This window comes from Schistocerca americana, chromosome 7, assembly GCF_021461395.2.
Source record: "Schistocerca americana isolate TAMUIC-IGC-003095 chromosome 7, iqSchAmer2.1, whole genome shotgun sequence".
In the NCBI taxonomy this organism is placed as follows: domain Eukaryota; kingdom Metazoa; phylum Arthropoda; class Insecta; order Orthoptera; family Acrididae; genus Schistocerca; species Schistocerca americana.
In genome coordinates this window covers 276,654,942-276,671,440 of record NC_060125.1, presented here as the reverse complement: position 1 = coordinate 276,671,440, position 16,499 = coordinate 276,654,942, and the positions used below count along the sequence as shown (strand labels likewise).

The 16,499-nt window shown below is 43.3% G+C and overlaps 1 protein-coding gene across 2 annotated transcripts in view; it reads right to left on the bottom strand.

Moving 5' to 3' along the window:
* The window catches only part of LOC124622121 (ankyrin repeat and LEM domain-containing protein 2), a 152,626-nt gene that overhangs the window by 47,211 nt on the left and 88,916 nt on the right, over window positions 1–16,499 (bottom strand). For both annotated transcript variants that reach the window (XM_047147733.1, XM_047147732.1), the window contains 2 exons: window positions 7,822–7,857; window positions 7,580–7,724 (listed from right to left, as the gene is read on the bottom strand). In XM_047147733.1, the coding sequence (XP_047003689.1) occupies window positions 7,580–7,724; window positions 7,822–7,857 (181 nt within the window). The remainder of the gene's footprint in view (window positions 1–7,579; window positions 7,725–7,821; window positions 7,858–16,499) is intronic.

Here is a 16,499-nt window from a genome sequence, read left to right as displayed (position 1 = left end):
CCGAACTACATAGGCAGGAATGATCACCACAATAAAATAAGGGAAATCAGAGCTGGTATCGAAAGATATAGGTGTTCGTTCTTTCCGCTTGCTATACGAGATTGGAATAATGGAGAATTGTGACGGTGGTTCGATGAACCCTCTTCCAGGCACTTAAATGTGATTTGCAGAGTATCCATGTAGATGTAGACTGTTTCTGAGATCTGGAATGCACGAAGAATAGAGAAAAATTGGTGGCGGAGGGCCTCAGGATGAACTGAGTCTTGTGGGCCTAATGGTAAGTCCAGGCAAAGCTGTGGCCAAAGTATGGACCATGGAGGGGTACATGACTGAACCAGCAGGAATGATGGTAGAGGAAAAAACTCTAGACAAGGAAGAATGAACTGAACGCAGACTGCTATTGTAATCCCCGACCTGGCCCACCATTGCAGGATATGGATTACCCTGTTTGGGAAGAGGAGGCATAATTTGGATGCTCAGGTGAACTACTGTCACATGTGGCATAATTAACAAGCACTTGTTCGTGCCTGATCCATACTGGAGGGACTCCAGCCTCCATGAGTAGGCTGTTCACAGGGCTTGTTCGGAAAGCTCCTGTCCCAAACCGAACCCTGCACCGGTGTGTTGGATCCGTTATCCGCAGTGCTGAGGGTGATGCCAAACAATACGCCAGATTCCCATAATCAAGGCAGGACTGTATCAGAGCTTTATAGAGGTGTAGAAGAGTAGAGTGGGCTACAGCCCAGCTAGTGTTACCCACGCAGCAAAGAGTGTTAAGATGCTGCCAGCACTTTTGCTTAAGCTAACAAATATGGGGAAGTCTCAAGTTAGCTGGACATCAAAGGGCAGTCCTAAAAAGCGATGAGTCTCTACTATGTTAAGTAGTTGGTCATCGAGGTAAAGTTCTGGATGTGGGCAGACAGGACGATGATGACAGAAGAGCATGACAAGTCTCGGCAGCTGAAAACAAAGCCATGGGTGACAGTCCATGACCATGCCTTTTGTATGGCTCCCTGCAGCCGGCATGCAGCAAGACCAGTACTAGAGGAGCAAATGTGAATGCAAAAATCATCAGCATACAGGGAAGGTGATCCTGAGGACACCACAGTTGCTGCTAGACCATTAATGGCCACCTAAAAGAGAGAACACTCAATATAGAGCCCTGTGGCACACCATTCTCTTGGTTATGGGCTGAAGTATGGAAAGCACCACCTTGAACGAGGGAAGTATGGGGTGACAAAAAATTCTCTATGAAGATTGGGACTGGGCTCCAAAGACCCCACTCATATAACGTAGTGAGGATGTGATGGCTCCATATTGTGTCACAGGCTTTTTTTTTTTAAGTCAAACAAGACAGCAATTGACATTGGGCAAAGGCTGTGTAGATAGCAGACTCCAGGTATACCAAATTATCAGTGGTGGCGTGGCCTTGGCAGAAATCACCCTGAGACAGTGCCAGAAGGCCCCGAGACTCAAGGAGCCAGCACAGCTGCTGGCTCACCATGTGTTCGAGCAACTTACACAGAACAATGTTGACACTAAAGGAGCAGTAGCTGTCCATCTCTACGGGCTTCTTAGCAGGTTTCAGCAAGTGGGACGAGGACGCTTTCCCGCCATTGCAACCGGAACTCACCCTCACTCCCATGCAGTTGAAGATGGCAAGGATGTGACACTGCTAATCCACTGGAAGATGTTTAGGCATTTGATAGTGAATGTGGTCTGGCACAGGAGCTGTATCAGAGCAATGGGCAATGGCACTGACAAATTCCTGCTCACTGAATGGTGCACTGTATGGCTCAATGTGGCATGTAGTAAAAGTTAAGTACTTTCATTTCACCAGTTGTTTTAGGATAGAAAAGGCAGGTTGATTATTCTCAGATGCATAAGTTTGAGCATAATGCGCAGCAAAGTGTTCGATGATTGTGTCTGGGTCAGTGCAGATAGTTCCATTTGTGGAAAACACAGGTACTCCTGCAGGGGTCTGAAATCCAAACCTGAGAAGGAGAGGTACATGAAGCAATGATTGAAACGTACCATTCCCGAGCACTCCTGCTTCCACCTCTTTATAAATTGGTGGGCCCAGGCACGGAGTCATTTAAAGACAACGAGGTGCTCCAACAATGGGTGCCGCTTATGATGGTAGAGAGCCTGCCTTTCAGCTCTAAAAGCCTCCACAATTTCTGGCAATCACCAAGGCACTATCTTCCATCAGGGAATCTTGAGCAACAGGAGATTGTCAAGTTGGCAGCAGAAACTATGGTTGCAGTTATGTTTTGAACCACCACATTGATACTGCCATGTGGTAGAGATCCAACAGTGGCAGGAGAGATGAAAGCAACCCAGTCAGCCTCATTAAGAGCCCATCTGGGCAGACGGTCAGTGGAATGACACTGGGATTGGGACAGGAAGATTGGAAAGTGATTACTATCACACAGGTTGTCATGAACTCTCCAGTGAAGATATGGTAGAAGGCCAGGGCTGCAGACTGAAAAATCACTGGCCATGTAAGTGCCACTTGCTACAATGACGTGTGCTACACATCAAGTTGTGTCAGCAGATTTTCGGCATCTTTGCCACGGTCAGTGCTCATGGTTCCATCCCACAGAGGGTTATGGGCATTGAAAACAAACAGAATGAGGAAAGGTGGGGGGAGTTCAGAAACCAGTACAGCCGATACATTTTGAGTTACTTCACCAACTGGGGAAAGATACACACTGCAGACGGTAAGATCCTGTGTTGTCCTTACCCTGACAGCCACAGCCACAGCCTCTAAAGTTGTTTGGTGAGGCACAGATTAACTATATACAGAGTAAAGGACATATATACATACTCCAACTGACACCCTGTCATAGTCATTATGGTCCTTGTACTATCCCTGATAGCTGCAAAGGGTGGGTGTCCACATTGCTGGAAACCAAGTTTCCTGAAGAGCAATGCAGAAAGCAGGTGGAGTGCTTAAGAGTTGTGGTGACTCAGCTACACAGTGGAAAAAACTGTCGCAATTCGACTGGAGGATTAACCTTTTGGTGTACTGAGAGGGCATGAAGGGAACAAGGAGGCAGTTTATGCCCCAGGGTCACCAGTGCCACTGGTTGAGTGCTTGTGGTGGTTATGTCCATTGGTTCTAAGGCACCGGGGACATTTATGTCCTCGGGGGACACTAGGATCTCCACCTCATCCTCAGAATTGGAGCCTGCTGGAAGTGATGGTGTGGGAGCCACCGGGAGCTCTTTCTTCTTTATAGGCTGCTTATTTTTCTCCTTAGGTTTTGCTGGTCAGGTGGGCTGTTCTGAGTTGGTCTCAGGAACTGATGATGATCGTGAAGCCCTATGACCAGCAGCTTGTGGCTCCTTCAGCCACTGGCTAGTGTACGGCTTCACAGCAGCAGAAACCTCAGAAGGTTGTGTCCCGAGGGACCCCTTCCAGGTGAGAGAAACAGGAGAACGTGGTTGCTTCTCCAGCTGAGGAACGCGGACAGATGTCCCTGATGGCTTGGGAGGGGGGGGGGGGGGGGGGGCGGTACTGCTTCTGAAATAAGTGAGAAGGGACCAATGGGAGGAGGAGTGTCCCCAACCCTCAAGGGGACAGGTATAGTCTGGCTGCCCTGGAGGGTAGGGGGGGGGGGGGGGGGCACTGTAAGAGGCATAGTTGATGGGGATGCTGTTTTCATAAAGTGCGACATCATTGCCGTAGCATGATGATGATGTCAAGCATACAGGGTTAAGATGGTCGTATTTCCAATGCTGCCTCTGTGTAGAGCAGCCTGTCCAGTGTCTTATATTCCATCATCATCCTCTCTTTCTAATAAACAGTGCAGCCTGGTAAACAGAAAGAATGGTGCTCTCTGCAGTGGATACCAATGGGAGAAGTGGCACAAGGAATGGTCATGTGTGACTGTCATCATCATTCCTGACATGGGGCCGGCGTTACATCGAGAGGACATGTGCGCAAATTTACAGCATTTGAAACAACGCATAGGGGGAGGAACATAGGGTTAACGTCACACCAGTATACCATCACATTGACCTTTTCATGAAATGAATCGCACTCAAAGACTGAGATGAAGGCACCGGTAGCAAGACTGTTGTCCTTAGGGCCTTCTATACAGGGGCGCAACTCGTCATCAGACTGCAATAGGAGATCTTGATGGAAGTAATCCCCTGAACCGTGTTTAACCTCTTAATTGGAGGGAGGTGGGGGCTGATGGAAACCGAGGCATCACCCAGCTTGGCACAGGTGAGCAATGCATGTGACTGGGCAGGGGATGCTGTTTTTATCAATTTTGACCCTTCTGCATTTTGGACATTCCTGCAGTTTACGCAATCTTGTTAGCTAAGATCTAGATGAAAAACAGAGGCTGGATTGTCATAAGAGATTCCCCATCAGACCTTGCACAAACTAAGTATGGGGGAGAATATGCCTCTCCTTGATCTTTACTCTTACATTCCTCCTGTATTGTAGCCACAGAAGGGAATGATGTGGGGTCGTATTCCTAGCATTACATTGCACCTTACATCTCTTAGAAGATGCTGGAGATTTTCAAACACCAGTGTCGGACAACTTCATCTGCTTCATTGCAGGCCATCCACCCTGATGCCACCCACTTCGAACAGGGGCGCTCCCCATGGATGACACCCAGCCACAGCAGAAGCCATCTGGCAGGATGGCCATTGCTGGGAGTCCCAATGCCCCAGGCAGATGAGCATCTACCCCTTGGCATACATGGAGAGTCAGCAGTGCAGGCATCAGCAGTGTGCGCCCTGTGCTGTCAGGGGGCTACAAACGAAAGGGTATATGATGACCCCCATCACAGGCTGGCTACCATGCTGGATAGTGGATGTAAATGAAGGATCCATTATCATCATCATGGGTACAGTAGAGAACAGTGCACAATGGATGTAAATTAAGCATGCCATTAGGTGTCCTTGCCCAAAAGGCTGGGTTACGGGTGCAACTACATTTCCATTACAATAATAGGTGCAGAAGATCTCAGTGCACTTCAGATACATGATGCACCACGTGAGGTGTCCTTCCCCAAATGGCCCACACTACGGTATAATTTTGAAAGGTGGGGGTCAAATCCTAAAAGGGGATCGTAACTTCATAGGCCGAAAAGTAGGAGACTCCTTTTAGTCACCTCTTATGTTGGGCAGTAATATCTTGGTTCTGTTCTAGCCCCCAAACCTTCTAGAGGAGTTGGGAATGTGGAAGGTAGTAGGTGACCGGAGACACAAGGCTTGGGAAACTTGTCTCTGTACGAGGTGGGAAGAGAAATTTCAGTCTGTGAAGGCATCAGTGATAGCTTGATACATTTGGAGAGGGACTGCTTGTCACTAAAGACGCAGTGACGATGGGTGGCTAGACTGTATGGAAGGGACTTCATGCAATGGAGTGAGTGGCAGTTACTGGATTGAAGGTATTGCTGATGGTTGGTTGGTTGGTTGGTTTGTTGGTTTGATATGGACGGAGATACTGATTTACCCATTATTGAGGTGGAGGCAACATGAAGGAAGTGGTCTGGAGGAAGTAGTCTGTTGGGTTGAGGATGACCAGGTGAAGCAAATGAGGGAGTAGGTGTTGAGGTTCTGGAGCAATGCGTAAGGGTTAGTTCACACTCAGTTCAGATCACTAAGATGTGTGGAATTCTGGGCGGCTAGGAAGGATTCCTCTAGATTGTCCTTGAATAGGTTGGCATAGGATGGTGTCATGTGAATGCCCATTGCTGTACCACAAATTTGTTTCTAGGTGATACCCTCAAAGGTGCAGTAATTGTGGATAAAAATTTAGTTGGTCATGGCGACCAGGAAGGAGGTTGTAGGTTTGGAATCTGTCAGGTTTTGGGGAAGGTAGTCTTCAATAGGAGCATTAGAGATGTTGGTGTAGAGGGAGGTAGCATCAATTGTGATAAGAAGAGCACCATATGGTAAAGGAACAGGAACTGTGGAGAGTCAGTGGAGGGAGGGTAAGTTACAGGTAATAGGCTGAAGATGTTGGTCATGCGAGCAGAGATTCCCACATGGGACACAATAAGTAGCCATAATGGATTAACCTAAGTGGTAGCTTCATGGACTTTAGGAAGCATGAAGAAAGTAGGAGTGCGGGTGCTTAATCTTTGAAAGCATCACCTACAAACAGATCCAGGGTACAGGAATGAGCACCCACATGGCACCGTCCTATGCCAAACTGTTCATGTCAACATCTCCTCTCCCATTTGCTTCACCTGGTCTTCTCCAACCCAACGAGCCGCTTTCCTTGATGTTGACCTTCACCTAAAAGATGGACAGACTGGTACCTCAGTCCATATCAAACAAACCAAACACTAGTAATACCTCCACTTCAATAGCTGACACTCATTCCATACCAAGAAGTCCTTTCCATACAGCCCAACTCCCCATGGCTATCACATCTGTAGTGACCAGCACTACCTCTCCAAGTATACCAAGGGTCTCACCAAGGCCTTCACTGACCGTAATTACATTCCCAACCTTATACAGAAACATCTCCAGCATCTTGTCTCTCCCCCCTACCACCTCCCACAGTCCCACTCCCCTTGTGACTCACTTCAAAGGCAGGGCTATCTGTGAAAGCAGTTACATGATATACCAGCCAAGCTGCAAGCACTGTGCTGCTCTCCATGTGGGCATAACAACCAACAAGCTGCCTGTCTGCTTCAATGGACTCTGGAAAAATGTGGCCAAGACAGCTGGACTACCCACCTGTACTTCACTTCAATAATTGCTTCAAAGCCTGTGCCATCTGGAACCTTCCTCTCAACACGAGCTTTTCTGACTTGCACATTCCCGTAACCTCCCTGGCCTCAACATTCGCTAGTCCCTGTCCTTCACACATCTATCCCCTACCCTTTCTCTTTCTGCACTTCTCTCCTTTTTCTACTCCCCTTCCCTGCACCTGCACCTAGCAGCACTAGCCTGGTTCATCATACTCCCCTTCCCTGCACCTAGCAGCACTAGCCTGGTTCATCATGAGCCTGCATGCTTCACAAGCATACTACCATTTCCCCCACCAGCCTCTGCTATCCCTCTTCCTCCCCACCTGAGCCACCTCCTTATCCCCTGCTCTCCCCCCCCCCCCCCCCTCAATCGACAAATTGCTTCCACCATTAGGCACAGTTGCTGTACACATATGGCCTCGGCTGCCAGAGACAGTGGTCCTGTGTGTGCAAGTTTTATTGTGTGAATGTGCGATTGTTTTCTACATTAAATGAAGCCCTTTCAGCCGAAAGCTCAAAGCGACAGAGCATATCCTCTGCATGGTGAGTAGCAATCTATACTTTTCATAATATTCTCATTATTCCAACCTGGATTTGCCAGTGTTTGATATTACTTTTTATAGAGTTATTTAACTCACCATTCTGAAATGAACATAGATGCAATCAAAACGGCTTAGCAACAAAAAGTTTTAAAAGAAAAATGAAAGAAACAATGCAGTGGATATGAAGAAAACAAGGAAAACTTGTACAAAATGCAAATCCATTGTTTCAAATGACTGTAACAAAGCAACTCTTAATAACGTACTGTGATGTGTGTAACATTCACAGACTGAAAGAGAGATTTCTTACCCCTCTATAAATACATTTTCACCATCTGAAACATCAGCAAATTCTTCAATGGAATCATGAGGAGAACCCGGAGGAGTGAAGAACTTATCGTCATCAGTGGGATTCCCGTCATTGTCAACATCACCACTGCCTCCACCAGCAAGTTCTACATTGCAAAACAAATGCAAAAATTAAAACTCATCTTTCCACCAAGCACAGTTTTACTAATGTAATTGTATGGAAACAAAAGCTTAGCACATTACCTTTATGTTCACAATGCTTCTCAAAGTTATCGTCACCTGCAAGAAATTGGTAAAAATTAATTTTCATCAAGTACAATTAAATGAGGCCAACTACTGGGGGCATGGTGGGCAACAGAGAGGGAAGGTGCAGGTGTGTTAGAAGGGTGCCAAGAAGGGATCAATTCTCTCTCTCACACAAGCGCGCGCGCCCACACACACACACACACACACACAGTGTAAACAATAACTGTTTATGTCACACAGTGGTATAGATTTATGGTTTAATATAGGACACTTCAATCAAGTCAGGAAACCACCTGAAACTGGGCTACACAAACAACCTAAGCTACAGCACATGTGTGTCATGTGACAGTTTCAATATTCTCTCACTCTCTGCAAGCAAATTATCGGTCTCAGAGAGAGAGAGAGAGAGAGAGAGAGAGAGAGAGAGAGAGAGAGAGAGAGAGAGAGAGAGAATAGGACGAATAGGACCTTTCTTGTAGGAAATTTAATCTAGTTAAATTCTGTACTGGCATACATTTTCGCTAGACACAGTGGTTTTTGAGTTATTCAAGAAAAATGTACGAAAGTGACCTTCAAATGCACTGCCACCCCTGCACTCATCCCAAATGGTCAGGATTTTTTAGTATGTGTTTACACCACTTCTTCCATTACCATCAGATAAAAGTTTGTGACTACATAAATTATTTCCAACACTCAACCTTTATTGGGCTTCATTGACTGGGCTATTACACCACCAGTTTAGTCATGCACTTACAAATTGTAACACTGATGTTTGCGTAAATTTTACCTCTCAATTTTTTGGCTTTTGATAGCATAAAATTAACAAGTAAATCTTCTTTCCTCTGGTTTGTTACTATGAAACTAATGTGCATATAAGGGTTAAGTTTAGATCAAATTGAAAAAATAATAAGTTTGTGAATAATGTTTACAGTAGACATTTTTTCATTAGTCTCAAGAGAAAAGTTAAATCAGTAATCTTAACAAAACAGTTGATCAAGCCAGTGGCATAATAACCCAGTTAATGATGAACAAAAAAGGTCAAATGTCGGAAACAATTTGTGTAATCGCAAATTTTTCTATTATTGTAGGAGGGAATGACTTGAGCAACACATTAAAAATCTTGACAGGTGGTGTGCAGATGCGGGAGAGGGTGCATCTGAAGGTCATTTTTATGCATTTTCTTGAATAACTCTAAAACTGCTGCACCTCTAGCATAATCGTATCCCACTATAAAGCTGGACTACATTAAATTTCCTACAACAAATGTCCCAGTAATTTTTTTTCCTCTAGGACTAATAATCTGAGCAAAGAGTGCAACACAATATTGTTTCAGAAGTATTTGTACGCAAATTTGAGGCAATTTCCAGACACAATAGACCAGAAGTATCCTATATCAAATTCTTTATTTTGATTTCCTCTACATCAGGGGTCACTAAATTACAGCCCATGACTTCAGTTCATCCAGCACACAGACAATACTTGAATTTGTTTGATAAAATATTTGGAACACAAGATGTTATGATACAATTTAAATTTATGTACTGTGTTTAGAATGCTAGATCTTCACATGTGCAGAGCACTCTGTGGGAAAGACTTAGATATTTCTTGTGTGCTGAAACCAATCTTTTCTGCTGTGAACTACATACTTGGACATGCACTAAATCACACACAGTTCCAGCTTTTTCTTGAATAAATTGATTCTAAATTCTGTGGCTTGCCTTATCACACAAAAGTGAGGTGGCTCATCTGCGGTAAAGTCCAGTTTCGCTTTCATGACCCCGAAATGAAACAGATGTTTTTCTCACTGAAAAATATGAAGCTGGTTCACAGTCATCGGATCCTACCTGACTGTCAAAGTTGTCACTTTTGATCAACATCCCATCCCACATTAATGAACTGAACTTTAAACTTCAGGAAAAGAATAAATTCATCTGTGATCCCTACAGAGTCATCAAAGAATATCAGAGAAAGCTGTCATTGTTTGAAGGGCAACTCGAAAGAAAAATCTTTTCTCATTTTTCACTATTTTACAGAATTTTGTGCAACGATCCCTAAAAGACGTCACCCTTGTTTTTCCAGGAAAAAGAAGTATTCATGTCACACATTTTTTGGAGAGATTTACAGATCTTGGCAGAACTGAGAGTGACATCCTATTCCAGAAGCCATTTGATTGTAACCTTGATAATGTGTCAACTGAATTACAGTTGGATCTCATTGATTTGTAAGAAAATGACTTGTTGAAAGAGAAGCCCAGAGAAGAAAAACTTGTTGAATTTTACCACTGCTTACCTCATGTTTAGTTTCAAAAACTGAAGAAATTTTATACTGGTATGGTATCAGTATTTGGAACAACTTACGTCTGTGAGTAAAAGTTTTCAGACATGAGATATATTACGTCAGCACATCAAAAGAGTGTGGCTGATGAACATTTGAAAACAACTCTCTTGACTTGATGCAGAAATAACAAACCAAACATTAATTACATCTTGAGAGCCAAACTTCAGTTTTACAAATCTCACAACCCTTTGTTTTTCCTGCTTAGTTTGTGAAGTTTGGATACGTGCACACTTGGTCTGATTTAACTCTCTCTTTGCTATCACCACCTTCCCTGACAACTTTTTTAGTTAATAAATATGTTGGTTGCATGCCACTTGCCCAAGATAAACACTGAATGCTGAATTTAGTTTTCTGTCTTTTTCCCAGAGCTTTCGTTCTAGCTCGCAAATATTGTTCAGAATGATCATGAAGCCCACACATCATTTTGTCAGTTATCTGATCCACTATGAGAAAAGTTCGGTGCTATACACCACAGTGGTCTGTTGTAAACAGGAATAGAGACTTGGACAAATCTAAAAAACAATATGCAAGGGTGTGCTGCGAAGTAATGCCTCCAAAGTTTTTATATGAAAACTCTTAAAGCTTTTTAAATCAAACAAACTTTATTAACATTCTATATCATTATTCTTCATGTCTACATATTTATTTCTTGTCGTAGTCACCCTAGCAACAAGCCAATTTATCCCAACAAGAGACCAGTTTGTTGACAATGTCACTGTAGAATGTTTGAAAATGTTGACAGAGCCACAACCTCACCTCTGTCTGCACCAAAGTTAAGTACTCAGAGGTGTTCTTGAAGTTTTGGAAACAGACGAAAATGGGATGGGGCAAGTTGAATTTAACATCACAGTTTTCATTCATTATGAGCATGAACAAACCAATGTCTCGTATTACTGATCTCGATAGAAACATCACCGAACACAGCTTTCATTCTTCTATGGATTTCAACTGGAGGCACTTTTCCACAGTTAAGAACTTAGTTACAGTACGCACTCTCACACACACTAACACAGTTACATTACATATCATCACGTTACACTCTACAGCTCTGAGCCCTCTAGAGACAAGGACTTCAAGTTGTGTCTATGAAGTAAGGAAGTTGACTGAGTAACATGCACAACACGTAATCAATCAACCGATATGAGAACAATGAATAAATTCTAGGGCATTACTTTTCAGTACACCCTTGTACATTTTAGAAATGGATAAATATTTGGTGCCCACATAATGAAGAGAATACAAGAATGGCTCCAAAGTGAACTCCTAGAATAAACACACAAATGTAACAAGCAGTTAAATTAATATTACTGTATTCATGCTACAAAGGTTACACCGACAAGAACATGTACTCCTCATAAGAGAGAATTAAGAAATTCTGCAGGTAACATGCATTTTCTTGTGAGCACACATGCCATTAACAAAGCTGTACAACCTCAAATGATGCAACAAAAAGAAAAATCTAAGTTTTAATTTATGTGAACAACTCACACTGATAGTTTCACAAATAAGATGGATATATAAGTTAACACAATAGCCAATACGGTTATAGCCACATACACACAGCCAGGATAAAAAATAAAATTCGGTATATGAACTAATAGGAATAACTCACTGTATGCACTTATTTAGGCGTAAAGGAAACATCTGCATGTAGTCCTGCTAATGACCACCTAACTGCATATCACCATCCCTGACATTGCACCCCTCATGATGCAGTTGGGACTTTTGCTAGAAGACAAATGATTTCCCTAAGAAAGTGACATCAGGGCCTGTGAGTCCTCCTCCAGGTGTACTCAATTTTTAATACATGTTTTCACATTACATCTTTGTTTAAAGACCACACCATGCAGAGTCAGCTTCAGCATAATGTTGAATACAATGCTCAATATGCTACAAGGGAAAGATGAAGAGTTTTGGGCTATCACAGGGATGATGTCAAAATCAATGAAATATTGTTATAGGTATGCTGGTACATACTGAATAGCAATGTAAATACAATATCAACTTCATCTGTAAAAAACACACACACAAAAACCTGTACAGTTACCTTCAGCTAGCTGAATACATTATGCCAGGACTGTAATTCAGCAGACCGTATCGGGTGGGGAATTGTGTAGGGTGGAGTGGATGCAGGGAGAAATGAGGCAGGGCGCAATGATGAAGATTTCGGGATGGGTGGCTGACAGCTTGGAAGGAGGTGACGAGTGTGTGTGAGATAGGAATGGAATAGGGAATGCCATAAGCCTGCGAAGAGACTGGAACAGGGTGTTCGGGGAGGGTGAATTGGGCAGGTCTTGCACCTGGGCACTCCACATAGATACAGCCCTGGCAGCAAGGTGATGGGAGCGGAAGTGCCATAGAGTAGACCAGGATGATGTGTAGGTTGTGTGGGTGGCAAAGTACCACCTTAAGAGGCTTGAGAAGGGTTGTGGGTAGGATGTGTGTCATTTCCCATCAAAATGATATACAATCAAAGCACGGGGCAAGGACATGGTTCAGCTGCTCCAGTCCACGATTATCATGGGTACTGAGGGTGTGCTCCTTTGCACCTGGTTCTTGAAGGTGGTGAAGCAGTTAGGAGTATGTGAGGATATGGCACAGGAAATACGATTGCCAACTACGTTTGGAGACTTTGATTATCTATCATCATGCCAGGAAATGAACATCCTACCCACAATCCTTCCCATCTCTCCTAAAGCAGTATTCCAGCACCCACCCACCCTACACAATACCCTGGTCCTCCATATGTCATTCCCACTTCTAAACTCTTGCACGTGGGTCTTATACCTGTGGAAGACACAGGTGCAAGACCAGTTTGATTCACCCACTCAGCACATCCTACTCCACTTGCATGTCTTCTCTAACTCAGGCAGGGCCACTTGTGAAAGCAGCCATGTCACACTAAATCTGCTGTAATCACTGCACATCATTTTATGTGGGTGTGACCACCAATCCGATCTCCACTTGTATGTATGGCCATTGTAAAACTGTGGCCAAGAAGAGTTGACCACCCAGTGGCAGAACACTTACTGAGCACAACATGCTCGATTTCACGTGCTTCCTCACAACCCTTGCCATCTGCATCCTTCCTCCCAGGTTAACTTTTCCGAAATTCATAGGGGGGGGGGGGGGCAGCATGGGGCGGCATTAGCCTTGCAACAATGCTCCACTCCCATATTCCTCCTGGGCTCAATGTCCATTCACTGAACCCACAACCTCTTTCCAACAATCTCTGTTTCCTCTGCTTTGTTGTCACCTCCTCCCAACCCACTTCCCCACATCGCTGCCATAATGAACTGCACAAATTCTCTGGGTCCACTGCCCATTTGGTGCACTATTAACGACCACAAAGCCTTGTGGAAAACAGGTGTGACATTTGTTTAATACTGTCCAAAGCCAATTGCAAAAACAAGTTTGTGATGTTGATTTCATTTACTAGAAAGGCCGAAAGCAATATTTACTAAGACACAAAAAGGATTCTTCTCATTAACTAATTATTAAAGAGTAATACAATAACAAGCAGGAACCATACACAGCTTATGCGCCAAGTGGATGAAAAAATAATCCGGGAAATGAACATCCTACCCACAATTCCCTGAATTCCAAAAGAAAAGTATCTTGTACTTTCAGGACAATATGCTCGCCCAAAAGACACTTTGCGAAGGGTTATCTGGGTGGAGGGGTTAAGAATGAATTGTAAGAAATCCACTGTTATTAAACAAATTTGGCAGTGAATGACTTCAAATATACTATATTTAAAGAAATATGTGGCTAGAATTGTTTTGATTCCAATGAAAACGTTATGCAAATCAGTGACTGGTATTTTGCATCCAGCCAACTCAGCCACTATCTCAGATTTGGACGAAACTCTGCTTATTTGTACTCCCTATGAAGATAAGCAACCACACCAAAGTTTACCATTATTATCTCCCTTTCTCTTTCCATTTTCGGACACTTCAAAGTTCATATATTTTGTCATTTTCTACATTGTGATCCTACAGAATAACACTTGCTAACATTCTAAAAACAAATTGCCATGTTTTACTGATAATTTAACGAATGTGACATTTGGGAGTTGTGTACTCTACAGTATGAGGACTGTAGAAAAATATACCTGTTAGTAAAATTATAATGAGAGGGAGAAAATTTATTTTTAAATTTTAAATCAAACAATGGAAAATCCAGGATGGAATGTATCAATATTATGAGAAGGAAAGTCGCTACTCACCATATAGCAGAGATGATGAGTCACAGATAGGCACAACAAAAAGATTTTCACACTTAAAGCTTTTGGCCAATGGCCTTTGTCAACAATAGACAGACATACGCTCGCTCATGCAAACGCAATTCACACACTACTGCAGTTTCAGGCAACTGAAACCACACTGCGAGCAGCACCAGTTCATGATGGGACTGGTGACTGGGTGGGCGAAAGGAGGTGGCTGGAGCGGGGAGGGGGTGGGATAGTATGGTGGGGATGGCTGACAGTGAAGTGCTGCAGGAAGGGAAGAGGTGGGGAGGGGAAGTCACAGAAAAGGAGAGAAATAAGTAATAAGTAATAAGTAATAATAATAATAATAATAATAATAATAATAATAAAGACTGGGTGTGGTGGTGGAATGACGGCTCTGTAGTGCTGGAATGGGAGCACGGAAGGGGTTGGATGGTTGAGGACAGCAACTAATGAAGATTGAGGCCAGAAAGGTTATGAGAACATAGGAAGTATTGAAGGGAAAGTTCCCACCTGCGCAATTAAGAAAAGCTGGTGTTGGTGGGAAGGTTTCATATGGGTGTGAAGCAGTCATTGAAATAAAGGATATCATGATTGGCATTGTGTTCAGCAACAGTGTGGTCCACTTGTTTCATGGTCACAGTTAGTCGGTGGCCATTCATGCGGACAGACAGCTTGTTGGTTGTCATGCCTACATAGAATGCAGCACAGTGGTTGCAGCTTAGCTTGCAGAACACGACTGGTTTCACAGGTAGCCCTGACTTTGATGGGATAGGTGATGTTAGTGACTGGGATAGGTGATGTTGGTAGGTGGTGGGAGGATGTATGAGACAGGTCTTGCATCTAGGTCTGTTACAGGGGTATGAGCCATGAGGTAAGGGATTTGGAGCAAGGGTTGTCTAAGGATCGACAAGTATTTGTGTAGGTTTGGTGGATGGTGGAATACCACTGTGGTAGGGGTGGGGAGGATAGTGGGCAGGACATTTCTCATTTCAGGGCATGACGAGAGGTAATTGAAACCCTGGCGGAGAATGTAATTCAGTTGCTCCAGTCCTGGGTGGTACTGAATTACGGAGAGAGTGCTCCTCTTGGCTAGACGGTGGGGCTTTGGGAGTTGGTGGGAGACTGGAACGATAAGGCATGGGAGATTTGTTGTTGTACAAGGTTGAGAGGATAATTAGTCAGTGAAGACTTCAGTGAGACCCTCAGTATATTTTGAGAGAGACTGATCGTCACTGCAGATGCGACGGCCACGGTATTTTTGTTGTGACTATCTGCGACTCAGTGTCTCTGGTATGTGGTGAGTAGCTACTATCCTTTTCGTAATACTGTTACATTCCACCTTTGATTTTCCATTGTTCAAGTTAATTTAAGTGCCTTTAAATAACTCAAAAGACAATGTGGATATTTTATAACCAGTAACATTGTCATCTCAATCAGGCACAAACCCACCTTCAAAAGTTGTTAAGTTCTCCCAGCTGATGTTTCAGAACTTTCAACAACAGCAAGCACATGAGGAATGGGAATGGGGCAAATATCCTCTCATTTGGGCCAATGGAATGGTAGCAGAAGTCCTGAAGGGTGTATAAACTATACGGTAACATTATGTTTCGGTGTATTTTGTTCAACAATTATCCTGAAGTACCACAGATTGGTACATTTGCAAGCTTCATGTATTGATGTGATTTGGACTTGCTAGTTGATAACATAAACAATTTGCACCTACTAATTTCTTATAATATAGGTCCACAACACTATTAATATTTTAAATGACACCATATTCGCTTTAAGCTGTTAACGTTCTCAGTTCACTATTGATACTGGAAATTCATGCCTTCTTCAAGCATCTACAAAGAGTTGAAAACAAATGTGATCTCTCTCATAAATTCACCTAGGTACAAGGAAGAAACAAATTAAGTTTCTATCTATTCCCATGTCCATTAAATGGTCTTGGCGAAAAATTCAAAATACTGAATACTCAGCATAGCAAGCACAGAATCTATGTAAAGAAATGAGCTTCTTACCAGAGCCAAGCCTGAAAATACAAACACAAAGCAATGGATTTAGTAATAAATTTTTAACAAAGACATGAACAGTCTACCTATGT